Source organism: Callospermophilus lateralis, chromosome 5 (assembly GCF_048772815.1).
Source record: "Callospermophilus lateralis isolate mCalLat2 chromosome 5, mCalLat2.hap1, whole genome shotgun sequence".
Lineage (NCBI taxonomy): Eukaryota > Metazoa > Chordata > Mammalia > Rodentia > Sciuridae > Callospermophilus > Callospermophilus lateralis.
The window spans coordinates 35,183,759-35,203,371 of record NC_135309.1 but is presented as its reverse complement, the minus strand read 5'-3'; the positions used below and the strand labels follow the sequence as shown (position 1 = coordinate 35,203,371).

The 19,613-nt window shown below is 53.8% G+C and overlaps 1 protein-coding gene across 2 annotated transcripts; it reads right to left on the bottom strand.

Moving 5' to 3' along the window:
* Window positions 1-4,780: 4,780 nt before the first annotated feature.
* On the bottom strand, window positions 4,781-19,021 carry Pdlim4 (PDZ and LIM domain 4). Of its 2 annotated transcripts, XM_076855763.2 has the most exons (7): window positions 18,880-19,021; window positions 14,165-14,316; window positions 10,442-10,523; window positions 5,991-6,172; window positions 5,615-5,778; window positions 5,179-5,296; window positions 4,781-5,062 (listed from the first exon to the last, which is right to left on the bottom strand). In XM_076855763.2, the coding sequence occupies exons 1-7, from the start codon at window positions 18,970-18,972 to the stop codon at window positions 4,858-4,860; spliced, it is 996 nt and encodes a 331-aa protein (XP_076711878.2). In that variant the 5' UTR covers window positions 18,973-19,021; the 3' UTR covers window positions 4,781-4,857. The 2 variants fall into 2 exon arrangements, with proteins under 2 accessions (XP_076711878.2, XP_076711879.2); XM_076855764.2 differs by lacking the exon at window positions 5,179-5,296 and having other exon boundaries at window positions 4,907-5,062.
* Between the last annotated feature and the right edge of the window lie 592 nt (window positions 19,022-19,613).

The window sequence follows — 19,613 nt, the reverse complement described above, 5'->3', positions numbered from 1 at the left end:
GAGGGCTGGTATGAAGCATCTGGGCTCCTCTTTTCTTTGGCTCTCTGGGAGTAATACAGCTTGTCTGTCACTCAGAGAACCAGAAGGAAGGACTGTTTTTGTTTCAACTTCCTGAGAGGGTCATGGAAGCCTGAAAGAGTGAGTCTGGTGAAGAGCTTGAAGCTGAACTTAGAGATCAGCACCACTGAATTATGGGGGACCTCAGCTAGGGGGTCAACAGAGATCAGCAGGGCTGGACTCCTGGGACTTTGTGAGCAGGGATTGGGAGGAGTTCAGACTTTGTGCGAAGGTCAGTGAGAAGCTATGGAAGCTTTAATAGACAGGAGTGTCGTAGCACTACATTTACAGTACCTCTCTTTGCCATTCTGTGGATTGAGGGGCAGGGAGGAGACAGGGAGGCCAGGCACAGCTGTCACACTTCCCTACCAGGGGATGAGGAGAGCTTGGACTGGAGGCCGAGGGAAGTGGGCTAGTTAGGAATTAGTGAGGGATGAACGCAGTTACGCCTGGTAGCTGAGCTTCCTGCTTCCACCTTTGCCCTTTACCGTCTATTCTCTTCCTGCAGCCCTAGTGATTCTGGTTAAAACATAAGTCCAGGTCATGCCACTCCTCTGGCTTCCATCTCAGAGTAAAAGCCAAAGTCCTTACCAAGGCTGCCAGGGTCAGCATGGTTGTCCTTCCCACCCCCACGTCTCTCTGACCTTGTCTACCACTCTAGCCACTTCTGGCTGCTCTCGGAGCACAGCAAACACACACTTCCTTCCCCTGACCTGCCCAGGGCCTTTGCCTGGAATGCAGTTCCCCCTCACAGCCACACAGATGCACCCTCAGGAGCACTTAGGTCTCTGCTCAAATGTCACCTGATCTATGAGGTCTTTCCAGATTCCTTATATGAAGCAATCCCTTATTCTCTACTGTAACATCCTCTTTATTTCATGCACAGGCCTGCTTATAGTCTGTACTTATTTTTTTTTGTTTGTTTTCTTAAAAATGTTTTCCTAGTGTGTAACACAATGCCTGGCACATTGTATGTTTTTAGTAAATATTTAATTGAGAGAGTTGAGGTTGAGGACACAGGAGAAAGGGAGCTGCCCTTGAAGACTAGCTTCCCCTGGAGGGCCGAGGCCAGGTGCTTGCAGAAACCTGGAAGGGGAGGCGAGGAGGAAGATGGCAGGAGGCAAGGTGTGGGTGTAGGAGTGGAAGGGGAGGGGCAGAAGACGTGTGGAAGGGCACTTTTGACTGCCTGGGGATAGGAGGTCTCAGGCTTTGCTCTTGGGGAGGGGACAGAGGAGTTAATCCTTGAAGAGTGGGTAGGAGTTGGCTTGATGAAGAAGAAAGCAAAGCCTTTTGAACTTGAGAGATGGTCTGAGTGGTAGGAAAGGCAGATGGTTCAGAAATGGTGAACCATCCAAGGAGGCGAGAGAAAGCAGTCAGTGGCCTGAGGTCAGAGAGTCTTTAGATGCCAGGCCAGCACCCTGGGGACCATGGAAGGGTAGAAGCAAAAGAGTGAGAGATCCCTTCAGCTGCTCTAGAATGGGCCCTATCAATGCTTAGGAGGCAGAACCCCAGACACAGGGACAGGTAGGATGGGATAGTTTGGGTGGGGAAGGACAAGATGATGTCCAAGTCTCTGGTTCCAAGGCCCTTAAAGGCCCCTCCCCCCAGGAGGGGGTAGGTGGGGGCAACAATAAATGGGTCTGAGCTAGATAGGCTGGGTCCCTGAGTTGGAGGTCCTGGATCTGGCTGCCTCTCGACTGGGACCATGGGCCACAGAGATCTGTCTCACAAGGACCTGTCTCAAGCTTTCCATGGTCCACCACAATTAGGACATCTTGGGACTCTGGGCAGAAGAGGAGGACAGGGGACTGGTAAGAGACTGGGCCTTGAAGTTGGGAAGGGACAAATCAGTCTGGCAGCTCTGGACCCCACTCCATCCTTTCACCTCCCACAGGATGCCCCTGCAGGGTCTGTAGTCCTGCCAGGCTGGAGCTGTTGGCCCTGGAGGAGCAATGGTGGCTCAATTAGGTGTTAGTCCCAGGATTAAGGTGAGCACCAGGGGCTGGTGGGTCTGCCCTGGGGGTTTGCAAGTGGGGAGCTGAGTTTCTGGACAAGTGGTGGGAGATAGTGCTTGGGGCTCCCAGTACTTTCTTAACTGCTTCTACTTCTAGTGGATTCCCTGGATGCTAGTTGGCCTCCAGTTGGGCCTATGACCAGGTGGGGCTGAGACCAAGTCCAAGGGAGAGGCTGGGTGGGGAAAAAAGGGCATATTCTTCCAGGGTCCCGCCCTATGGGGGGGTGGCCGCAGGGAATGACTTAGTGAGTGTACATATATCCAGGTGCAGGTGCACATGGGCCAGAAGCCAGGTGATGACTCAAAGTGCATGAAATATAAGGGAAACAGGGCTAGGAAGGAGGAGTCCAGGTCACTTGCAGAACCAGAGCCAAGAACTCCAGCTCCACTCTCTTGGCCTCACTTCTTTGGGGGCACCTGCCAAAGAAGGTAAAGGAAGGGGACCACAAAAGGAGCCTTTGAAAGGAATCCTTAGGAAAAATTTAGCCAGGAGCACAAGATATATGAAAAGAAAATGGAAATAAAAAATTATGAGCCAGGTGCAGTGGTGTGTGCCTGTAAGCCCAGTGACTCAGGAGGCTGAGGCAGGAGGATCACAACTTCAAAGTCGGCCTTCGCAACTTGGCAAGACTCTAAGCAACTTAGAGAGACCCTGTCTTGAAATAAAAAATAAAAAAAGGGCTGAGGATGTGGCTCAGTGGTTAAGCATCCCTGGGTTCAATCCCCGCTCCCCCACCACCACCAAAAAAAAAAAAAAAATATATATATATATATATATATATATATATATATATATATATATATATATATATATATGAAGGTATTTACAACACTTGAATAAGTGCAGAATAAGTACAGGTCATAATCCTTTCCTGGGACTCTCTGCCAGTTCTCTTTTTAGATTTAGGGAAACCCCAGTCATGGTTCAAAGACATTTGTTTCCCCAGAGCCTGACATACTGAGTCTAAACTGACAATTGGAAATGTGCAATATAACCTTGACATGTTTGTAAACGAAGAACAAGGAGGAGAGATTAGCTATTAAGTTCTAATAGGGGTATAATTAAAACAGTGTGCTATTGTCAGAGGAAGAGCAACAAGATCAAAGGAATAAAATCCAGCAACAAAGTTTCTGACAAGAATATGAAAAGTTCCTACCAATTAATAAACTTTGGAAAAAAATGAATGAAAGGTTTAGGAGTATACACATCAGGAACTGCTCAAATAGTGAGGCCCACTTGTTCCTTTCTGTTCTCTCAGCAGGGGGGCACCCAGCAAGCACACAGTAAAAGTCTGTTCAATGACTGAACCCCTGTCACTAGAAGTCAAAGAAATTAAAACAACCATGCTGCCTTTTATTTCTCAGGGTAAAAGAATGAAAATATTCTGTGTTGGCAAGAACTGGGAGAAACAGGTACCGTTTCATGTTGACAGTGAGAGTGTGAATTTTGTGTTTCGTGATAGCACAAAATTGAAAATAGCACAAACCCACATTATTCGGGCTCATTAAATAACCAGGAACTAAATAGTTTCTTGCACAGAGCAAGGAAACCATAGAGTAGTCTAACAGACCTAGAATTCAGGGTAGTTGGCTGTGTGTGAATAGCCACTCAAAAACTCAATTACCGAGGGCTGGGATGTAGCTCAATGACAAAGCATCTGCCTTGCATTCGAAAAGCCCTGGGTTGGACCCCCCAGTTCCAAAAGAGACAAAAAAAATTTGTTTTTCAGAAGCCTGTGTGGAAAAATAAACTGTATTATTTTAAAAAAAGGGGTTGGGGCTGGGGTTATAGCTCAGTGGTAGAGCACTTGCCTCGCACGCATGAGGCACTGGGTTCGATCCTCAGCACCACATAAAAATAAATAAATATAAAGATACTGTGTCCATCTACAGCTGAAAAACAAAACAAAAACCCCTCAATTACCATTTATATTTTTAAAAAGCCTGAGTTTGTACTGGTGTGTGCAACTGTGGGGCAAAAGGCCCAAGTTGGACCCACTCTATGGTAACCGGGGTGCCTGAGGAGGGGTGGAATTTCCCTTCCATTTTGGAGATAGGACAAAGCATGCTGGAGGGGAACACAGTCTTAGGTGAGTGTTCTGTTTTTTTGAACTTGGCTTCTCTCTCTTCTTGGGGGGGGGAGGGGGTGGGGGGGAGGGGGGCGGGGGGGCGGGTGAATAATCAAGTGCGCCCCCTGGTGGTAGAGAGAGAAAGGGGTCTCAAAGAAGAATAAAGTGGGTTGGAGAACTAGAAATGAAACCCAAAGGAAGAACTCTCAGAAGTGGAGACTGCCCATGGCAATGAGGTGTTTCCCCCAGTCCTGTGCTCGGCTGGGCCATCTCTCCTGAGGCTGCTAGGGACTGCCCCTGCTTGCTCCTGCTGATGACGACCACACAGGGTCTTCGCTATCTCCATATATCACGGTGTAGAGCTCTTGCCTTCTGATTCTCTTAGTTCTCAGCTGACATCATCCTTAACTCCCCCAGCTCAGACCCCTTGGTGCATTGCAGGTGTCCCAGCATATTAATAAAGCCGTCCCTTGTGATTCAGGCTAGGCATCCACCTGGGCTGTGGACCACTAAGAGCAGCATGGTGCTTTCTCCCTCACCATGGCACCCAGTGCCTCGGACATGCCTGGCACTGGGATAGTGCAGGAGGCTGGCAGGACAGGGCACTGACTGGTTCAAGGCTGAGCAAAGGGACTTTATTAGAGAGGCCAAGGAAACATATTTACATGGGCCACATGGGGGCATTAAATGAAGCAGGGCAGGGAAGGTGGTCCTGGCTTAGACGAGTTCCACCTTGGCATTGGGATACACGGCCACCACATCGTAGCCCTCGGGTGGCTTGACCCGTGCCTTGGCGTGGTTCTCGCAGTAGAGTCGCTCATCCAGGAAGAAATAACCACGCTGCTTGAGGTTCAGGCCACAGTCACAGCACATGAAACACTCTGGGTGGTAGAGCTTATCCCGTGCCTTGACGATGGTGCCCCTGATGGGAGAAACGGAGAGGACAGCGCTGGATGATTGACAGGTTCTCCAGCAAGTTCCTGTCCAGGGCCCTGGAAAGGTGGGGGTGGCAGTGGGGCCAGTAGAGCAGGTACTCACACAATCCCGTGGCCGCAGCGTGTGCACTCAGGCAGCCCTTGTAGGCCACTCAGGGGAGTGCCTAACTTGCTGGCTGTGGGTTTGAGGTTCCGGGGCCCACCAGGCCCAGGCCGCTCCCCTGAAACCCAGATTGCAGGTGGCATAAGCCCAGTGGGAAAGGTCAGAACTACATTTTTTGCAGGGTGTTGCTTTGGAGGCCATTTGAACCAAGATTGGGGAGTGGACGTGGGGTGGGGGGCAGTGACAGGGTTGGAGCGGGAATCAGAAGGCAAGGGTGCAGTTAAGGTGTGGGAATGAGCTGTGGAGATCCAGGAGGGGCAGACGCTGGGAAGGGTGCATAGCTGGGAAATTTAGGGTAAGTCCAGGGCGTGGAGGCTGAGTTCAGGCCACCGCAGGGAGTGGGAAGGCAGGTAGGGTGAGGCGTCAGGAGTCTTACCACCCTCGCCAGCCTCTAGCATGCCCTGCAAGTAGCGGAAGGAGCCTGACTGCTTGGGTTCTGTAGCAGTTGGCTCGGCCGGCTCCCGAAGCATCCGGTAGACCTCTGAGCCCAGGTCGACTCTGCAGTCCCGGTTCCTGTGGAGGCCTCTGGCTGGGTCAGCACTGGGAAAGAGAAGGAGACAAATGAGGGCCAGGTTGCAATTTCAGCCTTGGCTCTGATGGCTTGGGGGACTAGGGAGGTTTTATGAGTCAGAATACAACCATCTGGGACCCAAGGATTAAGTGTCAGGTCAGATAAGGCCATGTGAGATTTGAGGGACCAGAGATTAGGATGAGATCTGGGTGTGGCTTCAAAGACCAAGTCTCCACATTACCTGGGGGGTGGAGACACATGCAGTGAGCTCATCTGGGCTGGCAGGGTGACCTCATTGCTGCTGCCGTTGTGAGGGACTGGAAGGTGAGGTGGCTGTCCATACGAGGAACCCAGGCCTGGTCGGCTATCTTCTGGCCCAATCCCGGGGGCTGAGGGCCGCCTGCTGGTCACTGGACTGCCATCCTGTGAGAGTTAGGCCTAAGGTACTGGGAGACCCTGTGGTCTCTGGCCATTCCTCATTCACCACCCCTCACCACCATCCTTTTTGTTAGGCCTTGGAGGATGCTGACATCACTGGGCTGTGGTGCCCAGCCAGGAAAGGGGTCTGTGGGAAAGAGTTGAGCCTGAACCAGGTTCATCCACCACAAAAATGAGAAATGCCTGTTGAAAGTCAGACATAAATATCTGAGTGCCTGCCTAAACCCAGGCTCATGGGCCCTATGGTGGTTCTGGCCACCAGTGCCTGTGAGGGACTATGTTGGGGCAGGCCTATTCCAAGAAACTTTTAAGACCAGTGTGGCTGCAGCAGTGTGTGGCTTCCTGGAAGAGATGTCCTGGTGCAGTGTTCCCACCTGCCAGAACTGTGCTGGGTACTAGATGCACCCATGGCTGGAAACATATCCAGGAGTGGCCCTCCATCGCTATATGTCTAAGACCCTGTAAAGGGCAGTCTGAGGCTCTCCAGAGTGCTGTCATGAGGTCAGCCTGCCCCATTTCCCATTTTCCAGGCCACAAAAAATATCCTTCTTTAGGCACAGCAGATGAAGGATGGTGGCTGGGCAGAGCTCAAGGCTCCCGACCTCACTCCCCAGTGTCCACTGCAGAAACAGTTGGGGGATGAGTGCTCTGAGCATGTCCCCTGAGCTGTGAAGAAAGGGCAGTATGTCTGTGGCATAGGTCTGAGTGGGGATTGGGGATCCCTGTCCCTGAAGAATCCAGGGCTGTGCTGTCCTTGGCTTGCAGTCATGTAACTATACCCACAGCAGTGTGAATGGGGGCATGTACACTCGTGCTCTTACAAGTACATGAGAGACGTTCTTGTGCATAAGGACGGTGCATACCCACCAGCCAGTCTACCTACATACACCTAATCACACAATGATATCATATATTTGCAGCCAGCTCTGGTCACCCTGGGGAAGGCCATGGTGGCTCCTGTGGCTGAAACTGGGCTGGCAGCCAAGGCAGCCTGATTTTAGGGTGAGGTTCAAGTCCAGACCATGGGGTAGGTCTCAGCCTCAGCCTGGAAGATAACAGGTAAACCTCTCTGATCTGCTGTGTGGACAGGGAGCCTGGGGAGGGTGGGATGGGAAGGAGCCTGCTTGGACTAAGTCACCCTATAGAATCAGGCACATGGAATCTGCAGGTCTCTGCCCTGACAGCCCCTGATTTTGCAAGGGGGTGCTTGGGAAGTGGGTGGATGTGTGCAGGTCTTCCCATTTACCCCTGCAACAGAAAAAGGGAGTCTTGCTGCCCAGGTGGGCCCCTGTCAATGTAGCAGAAGCAGCAGCAACAGTGAGACCCCATCGCCATCAGAAAAGCCCTGGAGAAACCTGAGCACTCTCACACATGTGTCTGGGGTAGGCAGGCAGGCAGGACAGGCTTCTAATGGGGACCAGATGGGCTGTGGTGGGTGGGGGTAGGGCCGGGCCTCTGGGAGGAGGCTTTAATGGGAAGGGGGAGTGGGAGTGGGAGGAACCAGAAGCTGGGAGGATGGAGGCCTTCATACTCCACCCAGCAGGGTCTGGGAGTCTGTTGCAGGGTCATCAGAGCTACTGCCCCTCCCACGGCCACCCATGCAGCAGCCTCTCTAGAACTGAACTCAGTGGTATACTCGGCTTTTATTTGAGCCCCAGCTCTATCACTAATGTGGCGAATCACTTCACCTCTCTGAACCTCAGTTTCTTCATTATGAACCGAGGTCTCTATGTTATAGGGAAATTATCTACAAAGCACTTAGCATGGTTCCTGGCATGGTTCCTGGCTGAACGGCTCTCACAGGAACTCCTGAGCCCCCATTCCCGGATCTGCCCTCTCCGTGTGGTGGTGCACCTCGTACCATATGCGCCCCAGCTCTGAGCACCAGCTGACCGACCACTGATTCACTTGTTGAAGCCTCAGTGGATTTCTTTGGCAGAATGGGAATAACTACCTGCTTGCTCACCAGCTCCCACATGACCAGCATCAGAGTACACCAACGTCCTACACCAACGTTCCTGCTCTCTGATGGGCTGGAGAGGACAGGCTGGATGTGCGAGCACCGTCTGCTCTGCCTACCTTGCGTCTACCCATTTCTAGGTTCTCAGTTTAAATTCTGTCCCTCCATGAATCCTTTCCTGGTCACTACCTTTCTTCGACCCTGGGTTGGCCAAGTGTCTCCTGTGTCCTCACAGAGAGTCTGAGAAGAGGAGGGTCTTCTATGGCCCTATAGGAATGTGGGCCTGAAGCTCAATGGTTCTGTCCCATTTCACTGGGGAAAGCATGCGAGGGGTACCTTGGGCGGGTCCTGGGGCTAACGGTGGCTATAGCTTCTTATTCCTCTGATGGCTCCAGCTAGCCCCATCCCCCACAGGCAAAGGGTGGGAGCAGCTTGGGGACAATGAGCCCTGTGTCTGTGATGGTGAGGACACATCCCTGCGAAGGCGGGGTAGGAGTGTTTTTGTCACCACCCGTGGAGTCCATGACCTTTTAAGTACAAAAGGGGGGCAGCAGCTGATGGGCTGCCCTGTTGCTTATGGAAAATCCCTCCTCCTCTAGCCTGAAAGCTGCCAGCCTGGTCTCTGAAAGAGTCAGCGAGGAAAAGCATGGGCACATGGGGAGCTGCTGTATAGCCCCAGCCCCCAGGCCCACTGGCCTTGAGCCTCTCGGAGGCCTGAACACATTTGAGCTCCAAATTCTATAGTTCAGGCCTCCTTCTCTGTCCATCCTGGCACTGCCACATCAGAAGGAAATTGGGCCTTGCACATACTCTAGGGGTCTCAACTATGCTGCTCCCTTCTGCCTGGCCCATGTCAAGCCTGGCTGATTCTATGCCAAAACTGCCTCCTATGCCAAATCTACTCTGCTTACCACTACCCCTAGGGCTTTGAGTCCATGGGGCCAGGGGGTAAAGCTTCTGAGACACAGATGTGGCTTTGAATCCCTGAAAGAACAGTTGAGGCCCTGGACTGAGGAACCCAAGAGCCTCCCTGTAGCCTTGTTCTATCACCTCATCCCTTGCCTCTGCCCTCCCACCTGCCCTCTCGTAGTCCTTTCTGTTCTCTGAACCTGTGCTGCATGATCTCACTCCTGGGCCTTTGTATGTGCTTCCTGAGCACACTTCCTCTCTCCATACCCTTTTGCCCATTTTATTTTTCCCAGGCCTCCAGGTCTGGGCTTGGATACCTCTCCTCCAGGAAGCCCTCTTTGACCCCTGGCTGAGTCACGTGTCCACTCTGGGCTCCTTTGGCACCTAGCTTTCCCTATCCCGGGACTTATAAGTGTCTCTGCCAGAATGGGCACTCTGAGGTTGGGATAAACATCTGGCCTGAAGGATACTGGCTGAGGTAAGGGATGAGGCAAATGTAGAGCAACGTGGGGATTGTTGGTGAGGGAGGGGCAGGAGTGGAATCCTTTCTCTGGTTGGGTGAAGCCTCCTCTTCCTCCATTGATCTCTCTCTCTCTCTCTTTTTTTTTTCCATATGGAGAAAGAAGACAAAAGCAGCCTAGGAGTCTGTGACCCCACATGCTGGGTCTCATGGTTCTGGCTACACCTCAGATCAGCCTAGTCTCCCCCTTTCCCTCCAGAGATGCCGGTTGGCTCTAGATACCTCCATCTTGCTCAGTTGGCTCCCTTCATGCCCATGGAAAGACAAGGTCCTAGAGCAGCCTGGATCCCTCACTGTCCCTGAGGAAGTGCCAGGAGCTGTGATTCCTGTCCAACACAAAAAGGTGACTGGGCAGACAGACGTGCAGCATGTGTGCTAGTTATAATCACAGGATGGCCAAGAGGGAACTTCAGCTTGGACAGGGTACCCAAGGGTAGGATGAGCTGAAGGAGTGTCCTATGGCCTGTGATCACGCCACAGCTTGAGGCTAGACCACCCCACCACAGACCCGCAGCCCTCTGCCAAGCCTGTTGACTTCTACCTAATATGGAACCACTGGGTACCAGAGTGAATTCCAGCTGGGTGGATGGAAAGAAACCCTGAGCCAAGGCCTAGCCCAGCCCCTGCCCATCATAGGAAACTTTGTCCATGCTCCGGATTGCCTGGAATAAACACAGAGCCCCCAGGAGGTGCTCATGATCGGAGGAATATGGGATGGGGTATGGGCATGGCCCAGAGGAACTTTCTTTCGTTTTTGTCCTGGGCATCTGATGAGGACAGCCAATGCAGGGGAACCTGTAGACTACTTCTAGCTCCTCTGCCCTGGGCTCTCTCTGAGCCAGGCCAGGTCAGGCAGCGTACATACCTGGGCCTCAGGGTCGATGTGGATCCTGTGTGCCTGAGCCTTGCTGTCATCAGGGGAACTGGGCCAACTTCTGCTCTCAGGCCTGTAGCAGGAATCAGGATGGTCAATATCTGCCTAACAACTCTAGGAACGGGACCAAGAGGGGCTGTGCTCTGGGCCATCACCATCCAGAACTAGGCCTGTGGCCTGCAGGGAGAAAAATGCTACCCCAGCACCTTCCCCTGCACCACAGTGGTATCTGTTCTGGCAAGGAACCAAAAACCTAGATCTGCCACTCTCCTGGAGCAGGGCTGTGTGCTCTCTTCCCTACCAGCTGCCTGGCCTCTCTGGTCTGGTCCTGGAGAGACTGAAGCAGAGGCTCTGCAGCTTCCCCCCGTCTTCTAACCTCTCTGTGGCCTACAGAAACTCCACTCAAGAGGCTCAGCTGTGGCAGGGAAGCCAGGCCTCACACGTGGACTAGCTAGGAGCCCATCCACTCATCCCTTGGCTCTCTATCCATAAGCCTCTGGCTGGGGCTGGGGTCAGCTCTTGGGAAAGCAAAGGAGAGGCTCAGAGGGGTGCGCCTTCCCTCCTGCTGCTGCCGCCGGCAGAGTCATCACTGATGTCTGCCCAGCCCAGATGGGAAACAGGCCATTAGGAAATTCCTGCTTCGCCATAGAAACCAAAAGCCAAACACCACTCAGGAGGGAGAAAAACATCATAAACCTGCCATAAGCAGGGCAGGCAGGCCTTGAGGCTGCGGGCCGGGGGCCCAGCCCTGCCGCTCAGTAGCTCTGTGAGGAGCAGGCCAGGAGGATGCAGAGGCCTGGGCAGGCAGGAGGGTGTGAAGTGAGGCTCCAGAGACTAAAGGGAAATAATGTCCCCCAACCAAGAGATCTCCTAGGGCTACTCGAGGACTCCAACTGGCCGAGGAGCTCAATTCTGCCTCTCCCTTTGTCAGCTGAGGGATTTACCAGTCTGTCTGTAGCTGCAGGCCACACGGACTCTGTACTTTCTCACCTCTGCCTCTTCCCTGGCTCTTTGCAGGCTACCTCTCTAACCCACAGCCTTCTGGAGGCCCTGGGCATCAAGACGGTGCCATCCCAGGGCAACAATCCCTTCCCCACAACCTCTGTCTCTAGTCCCCTTAGCTAGGCTCCCAAGTGACTGCACCCACTCACAGCTCTAACGGTGATTTCTACCTGCTCAGAACTCTGCGTGGACATCTTGTGTAGCTATGGTTATTTGGCTTTATATTTCCCTCAAGTGCTGCCCAGAAGGGCAGTACAAGCCTTACGGTCTAAAGGTCAGAGGGCACAATTGCCCAGAGCCATGAGGGTGGCCCAAGGCATGAGATAAGAATGAAGGGCTTAATCTAATCTTGATTAGCCCCCATCCCAGGCCTCCATTTCACATAGGGTAAGTGGGTCCCTGTGCCCATCTGTAAATCAAAAACAAGACTGACTGACAGGACAGAAGTTGATGCTGGAAAGATTCTGGAACTATAGAACCTAGCCAAGAAGTGTGGGTTAGCTCAGATTGTTGGATGCCTGGCTTTGGCACCAGACAAAATAAGCCTAGCAGAGAAGCCGGGCCTTTTCTATGTGTTTTACTCTGTGGGAAGTGAGGGGTGTGGGATTACAGCCCTGTATACATGGAGGACAGTAGGGAAGCTGGTCTGGGTAGAAACCCAGGAGTGGGAATTCAGAGTTGCTCATTCCAGCCAGCTCATCAGGCTGATCCTCTGCAAAGCCCATGTTGCAGGTGGAAGGGGTCTCTGGGAACCAAACATAAGACCCAGGCATAGGTCCTGGCATAGGAGACAGGATAGTGAACAGAGTCAGAGGCCTTGCAGGTGGGAAGGTATCCAGGAGAAGGAATGTTGGGCCAGAGGGTCAACAGGGCCCCATGTCTTGATCCCCCAGATTCTGTATGTGTGAAGGATGGAGACAGGAGCTGGAGAGCTAGACTTGGGTTTTCACTCTGACTGAGCAGGCCTGGTACCTCATCGCTCAGATCACAAGAAATCCCCATTTTTGAGGTGAGGAAGTTCAGGGCTCAGAGAATAAAGTTCTGCTACAGGACAACATGGTTCTCAAGTGCAGAGTGGCACTGGAACTCATCTCTGTGACCAGGAGAATATTCTCCCTGTTCCATGGCCAAATGGCATTCTGAGACTGCAATGCTCACAGCTCAACAGGTCAGTGGACCCCTGGGCTCCTTCCATGACTGGTTTGGAACAAATGAGCATGAAAGGAAGGAAGGAAGGGGGACCTCCACCCGGCCACTCTCCCCTGACATCATTCTCTCTGGGAATCTCCTGACTCAGGCTGCTTGTGAGCCTCCCCAACTCCACTAGCACCAGGGCTGCCCTTGTTCACTACAGAAGCAGAGCCGGCGGTGAGTCAGGGCCCAGGAACCCAGCCAAGCGGAGAGGACTCAGAGGCTGCTTGTGGGCAAAGCAGTGCTGACATTTCCCCCAACCAGCCGCCCCTCAGTCTGGCAGAGGGTGATGAACGTGATCCTATTTTATGGGAAAGGAAACCCAGGCTCGTGAAGGTTATCCGGGTACCTAAGGTCCCAGAGTCTGACTTAGGATCAGGTCTGCTGAACTTCCAGGATGGGATGTCCTTGCCATGTGCCAGGTAGAATGTACAAGGTCTTAGACTTGCAGCTGAGTTCACTCAGGGCCAAGGGCACAGTCAGGGGGTCCTAACCCCAACCTGGACCTGGTTACAGGCCAGGTACAAATAGAGGTTACCTTATCAACCTTCTCACCATGTTTAAAGGCTCTGAGCCAATGGATCACCTCCCGCCGGCCAGCTGTAGGGCATGGTTAGCCGTGTTGTGGTTTGGGGAAGTTTCTCCCACACACTTCCATAGGGGGTCGTGGAAAGTCCCTGTTAGCAGTGAACGTGGCAGAGCTGAGCAATTATGTCTGTCTTCTCTGGATCCAGGCAGGGGTGGGGAGATTGCATTTAGCAAGGATTAGGATGATTGCCTGGTGGAGCTGACTAAAGACCCAGGACCTGAGCAAGGCAAAGGGACTGGACCTTTCATCCTGCCATAGGTGGAGCTTGATGACCTCCTAGGTTCCCCTTCATGATGGGCTTCACAGCATTACACATAATTCATGGCAGTAAGCTTGTTCCAAATTTAACCAGAGCAGAGGCGTGGGCCATGGTGCATATAGTATAGGGAGGGCAGCTTGGCTGACAGTCAAGTAGAAGAATCTTCAGGAATGAGACAGACCTGAGGTCAAATTTGCTTTTCCACTACCTTTCTGGGTGACTTTAAGCAACCTCTAACTTTTTTGACTCAGTTGTCTTATCTGTAAAATGGGGCTTACATTAAAGTTATCTTTATAAGTAGATTTGCAGGTAAATGAGTTATTGCACACAAAACTGCTTTTAATTAGTTATCAAACTGGTCACACAGGGTAGGAGAAATGACAGGTGTAAATGTTCCAGAGATGACTCAAGCTCTTATATCTGCTGCCTACATCTGCCATAAGTGCCACAACACACTTCTAGCCTTGAGTTGAAAGGAGCTTCTTCGTCCTAAAGCTTAAACAGTGCCCTCCAGGCTCCTGTGAAAGTACTGCCTTCTAGGATTAGAGGCTGGGTGCCTTGGAGTGGAGGCAGAGAAGCCACATTGAGGCCCAGCTCCAGCCTGACACTGGCCGCCCATAACTGCCCCTATTCACTCCTCCCAACCTTCTGGCCCACCCTGCCCTTTGTGTACCTGCTCACAGAGAGTGTGAGGTGATCGTGACAGCCTTTGATGCGGTTCTGTGCCTCCAGGTGTGTCATGAGCTCTGTGCTTTCGCCATTGATGGCCTGGATCAGGTCCCCTGGGCACAGATCCGCCAGTGCAGCCTTGCTACCAGCATGGACCTGTGGGCAGATAAGCCAGATGGTTGGCACAGTCATTGTGTGGCCTTTTACTCTGGACCTCAGAACCTGGCCAGTGTGGCCTCACTGCCATGACCCAGGGGTGGGAAAACCAAGAGGTTGTGTGGCCTTCTTGCAGCCTCTGGTTTTAAAAACCTCGACTCCAGCACCTGGAGGCCAGGTAGGGAGTGAAGGTTTATAAGAAGGATTTCGTCTGACCTGGGAAAAGTGGGATGCCACTTTTCCAACTTGCATATGTACCCAAAGATAAGCAAAAGACACACAGGGACACATATGCTCACAGATACATACAGAGCATGGACATGTCACAAATGCTCCACACAGACAGGGCCCCACTCAGCCAGACTGTGTAGCAGCTCTTTGACCCGACTTGCTTGATCTTCCCTGTCCCCACACCACGCATTCACCTCCTCCCCACCATCCTCCCAGCCCATCTGAATGCATGCAGGGCACTCACAGGCACCAGCCAGGGCCCATCTCCAGGCTTCCACAAATGCTGTTCCCTCTGCCTGCAACACTCTTTTCTTTGACTCCCAAACCCTACATACATACTAGCTTCCTCCTTCTCCTTTAGGTCTCAGAATAGAGGGCACTTTTCTGGGAGTAACCTGCGTGTCCCCATTACCACTTCCCCCCTCACATTGTTCATGTTAGTATGGGGAAGTGAAGTTCAGACCAGGGCCCTTCGGTTCCACTGGCCAGCCTGCACTCTGCAGTCACAATCCCACATCCAGTTTCCCGTGTAGGACGTCTCAGTGACACTACTGACCCCACACAGGGTCAAGCAGTGTTCTCATTTGGAGACTCCTACAATGATGGTCATCTGATGAAAACCACGTGGGGAGCAGGTAGGGACAGACTCACAGAGAGACCTGAGTGAGCAACTGAGAGGAATTCAGGGAACAGGAAGTCTTCACACTGTCTTGTCCCAACACAGCCCTTGGAAACAGACTGGTGGCCCCTCATTCTCACCCAGCCTTTCCAGCCAGTGCCTCGCTGGGCACAAGACCTCCATGACCTTGTCGTATTAGGGTGGGAGCTTCTGGAAGCCCATCCAGGCTCAGCTCAGCTAGTTCTCAGTAGCAAGTGGACAAAGCTGAGTGCTGGCAGCTCCTTGGCTCACAGCCTAGTGTGGGCACTGCCCAAGCTGACCTGCCCTGAAATAGGCTGCTTCAAAGAACATTCCTCTTCTGAAGCAGAACCCACAGCCCACCATTAATGTTCACTTGAAGAGCCAGGGCACCTGCACGATCCTGTCCTCCCATGGCAGGTGCCCAGGACACCATCCTGTTCTCTTCTCAGGGTCCTGCTCTTTGCCAGGGCCTGGGCTCAGCACTTTACCCATAACTAAATGACCTCTCATTCACTGGTGCAATGAGGCTGTTCTCATTCCTATTTACAGATGAAAAAAGAGGAATTTGGAGCCCGGACACCTTGCTCCAACCCCCTCTAGAGAGGAGTCTTCTTCCTCAGGGGGTGGTTAGCTACAAGATGACTCAGCCAGCACAAGGGGTGCATTCAGGCCCCTGTAGGCGGAGGAAGTTCTTGAAAGCAGGGGTGGCTGGGATGCAGCCAGCTCTGTTGAGCTAGGGGAGTTCTGGTCAGAGAGGGCATGAGGCTAGGAAACCGTGACTCTCCCAGCCGTCTTTACACACATTGTCTCATTAGTTTTCAAGGCAAGCCCATTTCCCAGATGAGGAAACTGAGGTCCAGAGAAGTATAGAGAAACACTTAATTGATAAATGGCCAAGTCAGCATGCTAACCCAGGTCAACTGATTCCAAATCCAAAACTATATTCTGAACCACTGTGTTTTACTACAAAAAGGGAGGGAGGGGTAAGAGTGTCCAAGGAGAGAAATGGTGTTCCAGGTAGGAGGAACAGCATGTATAATGGCTCCACAAGGAGAGAAAGAAGGAGGCTTGTGTGGCTGGAGCATCATTAGTGAGGAGAGAGTGAAAGAGATGAAGTCAGAGAAGAGTCAGGGACCAGAATTTGCAGGGCTCTGCAGGCCCAGTTGAGAAGCTGACAACTCTAAGTGGTTGGGAACAATGGAGGGTTCTAAGCAGGGAAGGACAGAATTGAATCCAGCTTGATCCCTCTAGCTGCTACACACAGGATAACAGAAAGAAGGGAAAACAGGAACCGTGAGGTCAGATGGGAGGTTGAGACATGAATTAGCCCCCTCACCTATGACCGCTACATTCTGTCCCTGCCCCATCCAGCCCAGATACTGTGTTAGGCTGGGAGCTATAGAGGGCCATATGGTCCCACATAGCCACAGCAAGCTCCAGACAGGCCTAGATTCCTGTCCCTACTAGGCTTCTCTGGGTACATTACCTGACTCTCTCCATGCCACAGTGTCCCCATCTACAGTGTGAGTCCAGAGGCAGTCCTTACTTCTAAGGGCTGTTGTGAGGACAATGTGAGACAATCAGGGCATGTGAAACGTCCACTGCAGGCTGGGCATATGGTGGGGCTCATTCCAGGGACCGGTTGTTGGGGAGGTGCTGGTACCAACACCCATTGGGTGGGGCCTGGCATACTGCAGATGCTCTGGAAAGGCCAGCAATCATTATGGTTTGTCTGTGGGGAAGGAGCCCTAGATAGTGTTCTTGGGGATCCCCGAGGCTTTCTGGGCCAAGACTGCAAGCCTCCAGACCTGCCAGGCAGTCAGCTTCCTCCCTATAACCCTACATGAAGTTGTCCATTCCTACTTTGTTCTGGGTGAGGGAAGTCTAGAAGCTCAGGAAGGGCTGGATCTTGAGCCCCCTTGGTGAGGACACGCCCACACATCATCAGTCCCTGTAGAATTGCCCCCGAGGTACCTACTAGGCAAGCTGTGGCCTGTGCCTCCCCAGTCCTGTAAATCTTCCCAGATCCCACCCAAACCCAGGCTCAGTCATCCTGACTCCTTGGGCCTTAGCTGCTGCTGTGTGACTTGGGGGACATGGAGGGCGGGGGCTCTTTCTGGCAAACCCCTCTTCCAGACTGCCTGCCTGCCAGGGGCCTGCATCCTGATCAGCGCCAAACAAGGCCGCTGCTGCTGCTGCTGTGATGTGTGGAGGCCTTTCCTCGGCAGGCAGGCAGCCGCGTGGGCAACAGATGTCTCAGCTCCCTGCCGCCTGCGGCCGTCAGCAGCCGCCACTGAGCTTGTCAGCAGCCTCACGCCCAGGGTGCCTGGCCTGCTGGCCGGCCTAGCACCCCACCAGCCCTCCCCTGTGGACACACAGCATGATCTACACAGGCAGACATAGACACAACAGCACGAATGCATGTGCGTGCGCGCACACACACACACACACACACACACACACACACACAAGGGATCTCTCAGGGAAATGGGAGATGAAAGGCTCCTGGAAGTGTTGAAGGCCCACCTCACTCAGCCTCAGGGACCTGGCAGTGAGGACAGACGTGGGAAGCCTCCTAGGACAGCTGGTCCTGCCTGTCACCCTGGCCCCCAGAAACAGGATTCCACGATTCCATGCTCCACCAGTGTCCATCCCCTTCCAAGAACTGGAAAGAAGTCTGTGAAACTGGGCCCAGCCCCCAGGGCAAGAGGAGGCAGAAGGGTGGGTGAAGGTGGATCTTGGTTCCCCTCTCACAAGTCCCCAAAGACCAGCAGCCTCTGTGGGGTCAAGGAATGCCCTCAGATGATCCCAGGTCCATCCTTGTCCTTCCAGAGTAGGAGCCACCAATGACTCAGTCCTCTCTTCGGCCCCCACCCCTAACCAGGGAACCTGGGCTAGGACCCTTTGTCTCCTGGGCACCCCCTGCAACAGAACTCAAGTCTGTTCCTCTGTCCTCAGACCAGCCATCTCCCCACAGTTGTGCCTCCATCTTTTCCTCCTCTGTCCCAAGTCCAGGTCAAGACATGGCTCTGGGAACCTTGAGGAGGGGGCCTGAGGCTGGCTTGACCACTGGCTTTGTGTTGTCTTTTAAGGAGAAGTTCTCATATCCTCATAGTCAAATCTGCCCTTTTCCTGGAAGCCAAAAAATTCCTCCTGGTCACTTCCCTCTAGGGTGACTGAGGTCACAAAAGAGACCCTGCCTAAAGATCAGAGTGGGGAAGTGGATGAACTTCTCTTAGAGAAGATCTCAGACCTCCGTGGGGGTTCTTCTGGCAGAGGCCCTTGACAGGGGAAGTGGGGGGACCCACAGTCGCTTCACTCAAATCTCCAGGCGGCTTTAGGTCTAACTGGGGAGAGTTTCTGGGCCTCTGTGGATCTGTCCAGGTTCCTGGCTCTTGTCTGCGGGAAGGCCCCGATCCTCAGTGACTATTCTTCAAGGACAGCAGCGTGGAGGAGGCTGGTGTATGAACTTTGGGGGAATCTCCCCTCCACCGGGTGAGCAGGCCCAGCGGGAAGGGGGGTGGGGCGGCGCTGCCCTGCCTGGAAGCTGCCTCTACCTCGTGCGGGTCACCGGGGTCAACCCTCAGCTTTCAAGTCTCGGACACGTCGGGGATCCGGGTCCCGGGTCGGGGACCGCGAGACTGGGGCTCCGATCCGGGGCCGCCCCGCCGCCCCGCGGCCGTGGGACTCACCCGCGAGATGGTGAGGGGCGCGCTGAAGTCCCGACCGCCCACCAGGCGGAAGCCCCAGGGAGAAGGGCCGCGCAGGGTCACCGAGTGGGGCATCGCGGGCCGGAGCCGCAGCCGGAGCCGGAGCCGGACACCGAGGAGCCGCCGCCTGGCCGCCGCCGCCGCCTGCCTGGCCGCCGCGCCCCGCCCCCGGCCCGCCCGCCCGTACCCCCCTCCGCCCGGCCCCCGCCCCCGCTCCCCGCGCGCCCGGATTGGCCCCGCGGCCGCCGACCCTCCCACTTCGGGGGGCTCGGAGGACGCGCCCCTCAGTCTCAGCAGCCTCAGCCCCGCGCCCCCACCCGCTTCTCAGAGACCCCCGGAGTGGGACGGCCCCGACGTCCCGGATCCCGTCTGGGCCTGGGATCTGCGCACCGCAGACCCGAGCCCGGCTGGCTGCGGAAGCTCGGGCACAGACCCTTTGAAGTCGCTTCTACGGGGCGGAGCGGCGCCCCAGCTAGGAGAGGAATGGTGGGCGGGGGGCGGCCCAGATGGGGGATGGGGCAGAGCCTTGATCAAACCTCCTCAAAGGTCCTGGCAGGCAAACCTGCAAACCCATCTCTGTGTGTGAGGAGCCCTCTGAACACCGAGCACTGATCTAGGAACCCTGGACCTGAGCAGACCTGGCTGGGGACACAGAGCCGGCAGCGCGTCTCTATAGAGGTGGAAATGTAAAGGCACCCAATCTAGTTTGGGGATTC

Bases quoted from the DNA above. Each gene is read 5' to 3' on its own strand.
- Pdlim4 (XM_076855763.2), bottom strand. From the start codon at position 18,972: ATGCCCCACTCGGTGACCCTGCGCGGCCCTTCTCCCTGGGGCTTCCGC. The intron at 14,317-18,879 runs GTGAGTCCCACG...ATCTGCCCACAG, and splicing joins CGCCCCTCACCATCTCGCGG to GTCCATGCTGGTAGCAAGGC. The intron at 10,524-14,164 runs GTACACAAAGGG...TTCCTGCTACAG, and splicing joins CTCACACTCTCTGTGAGCAG to GCCTGAGAGCAGAAGTTGGC.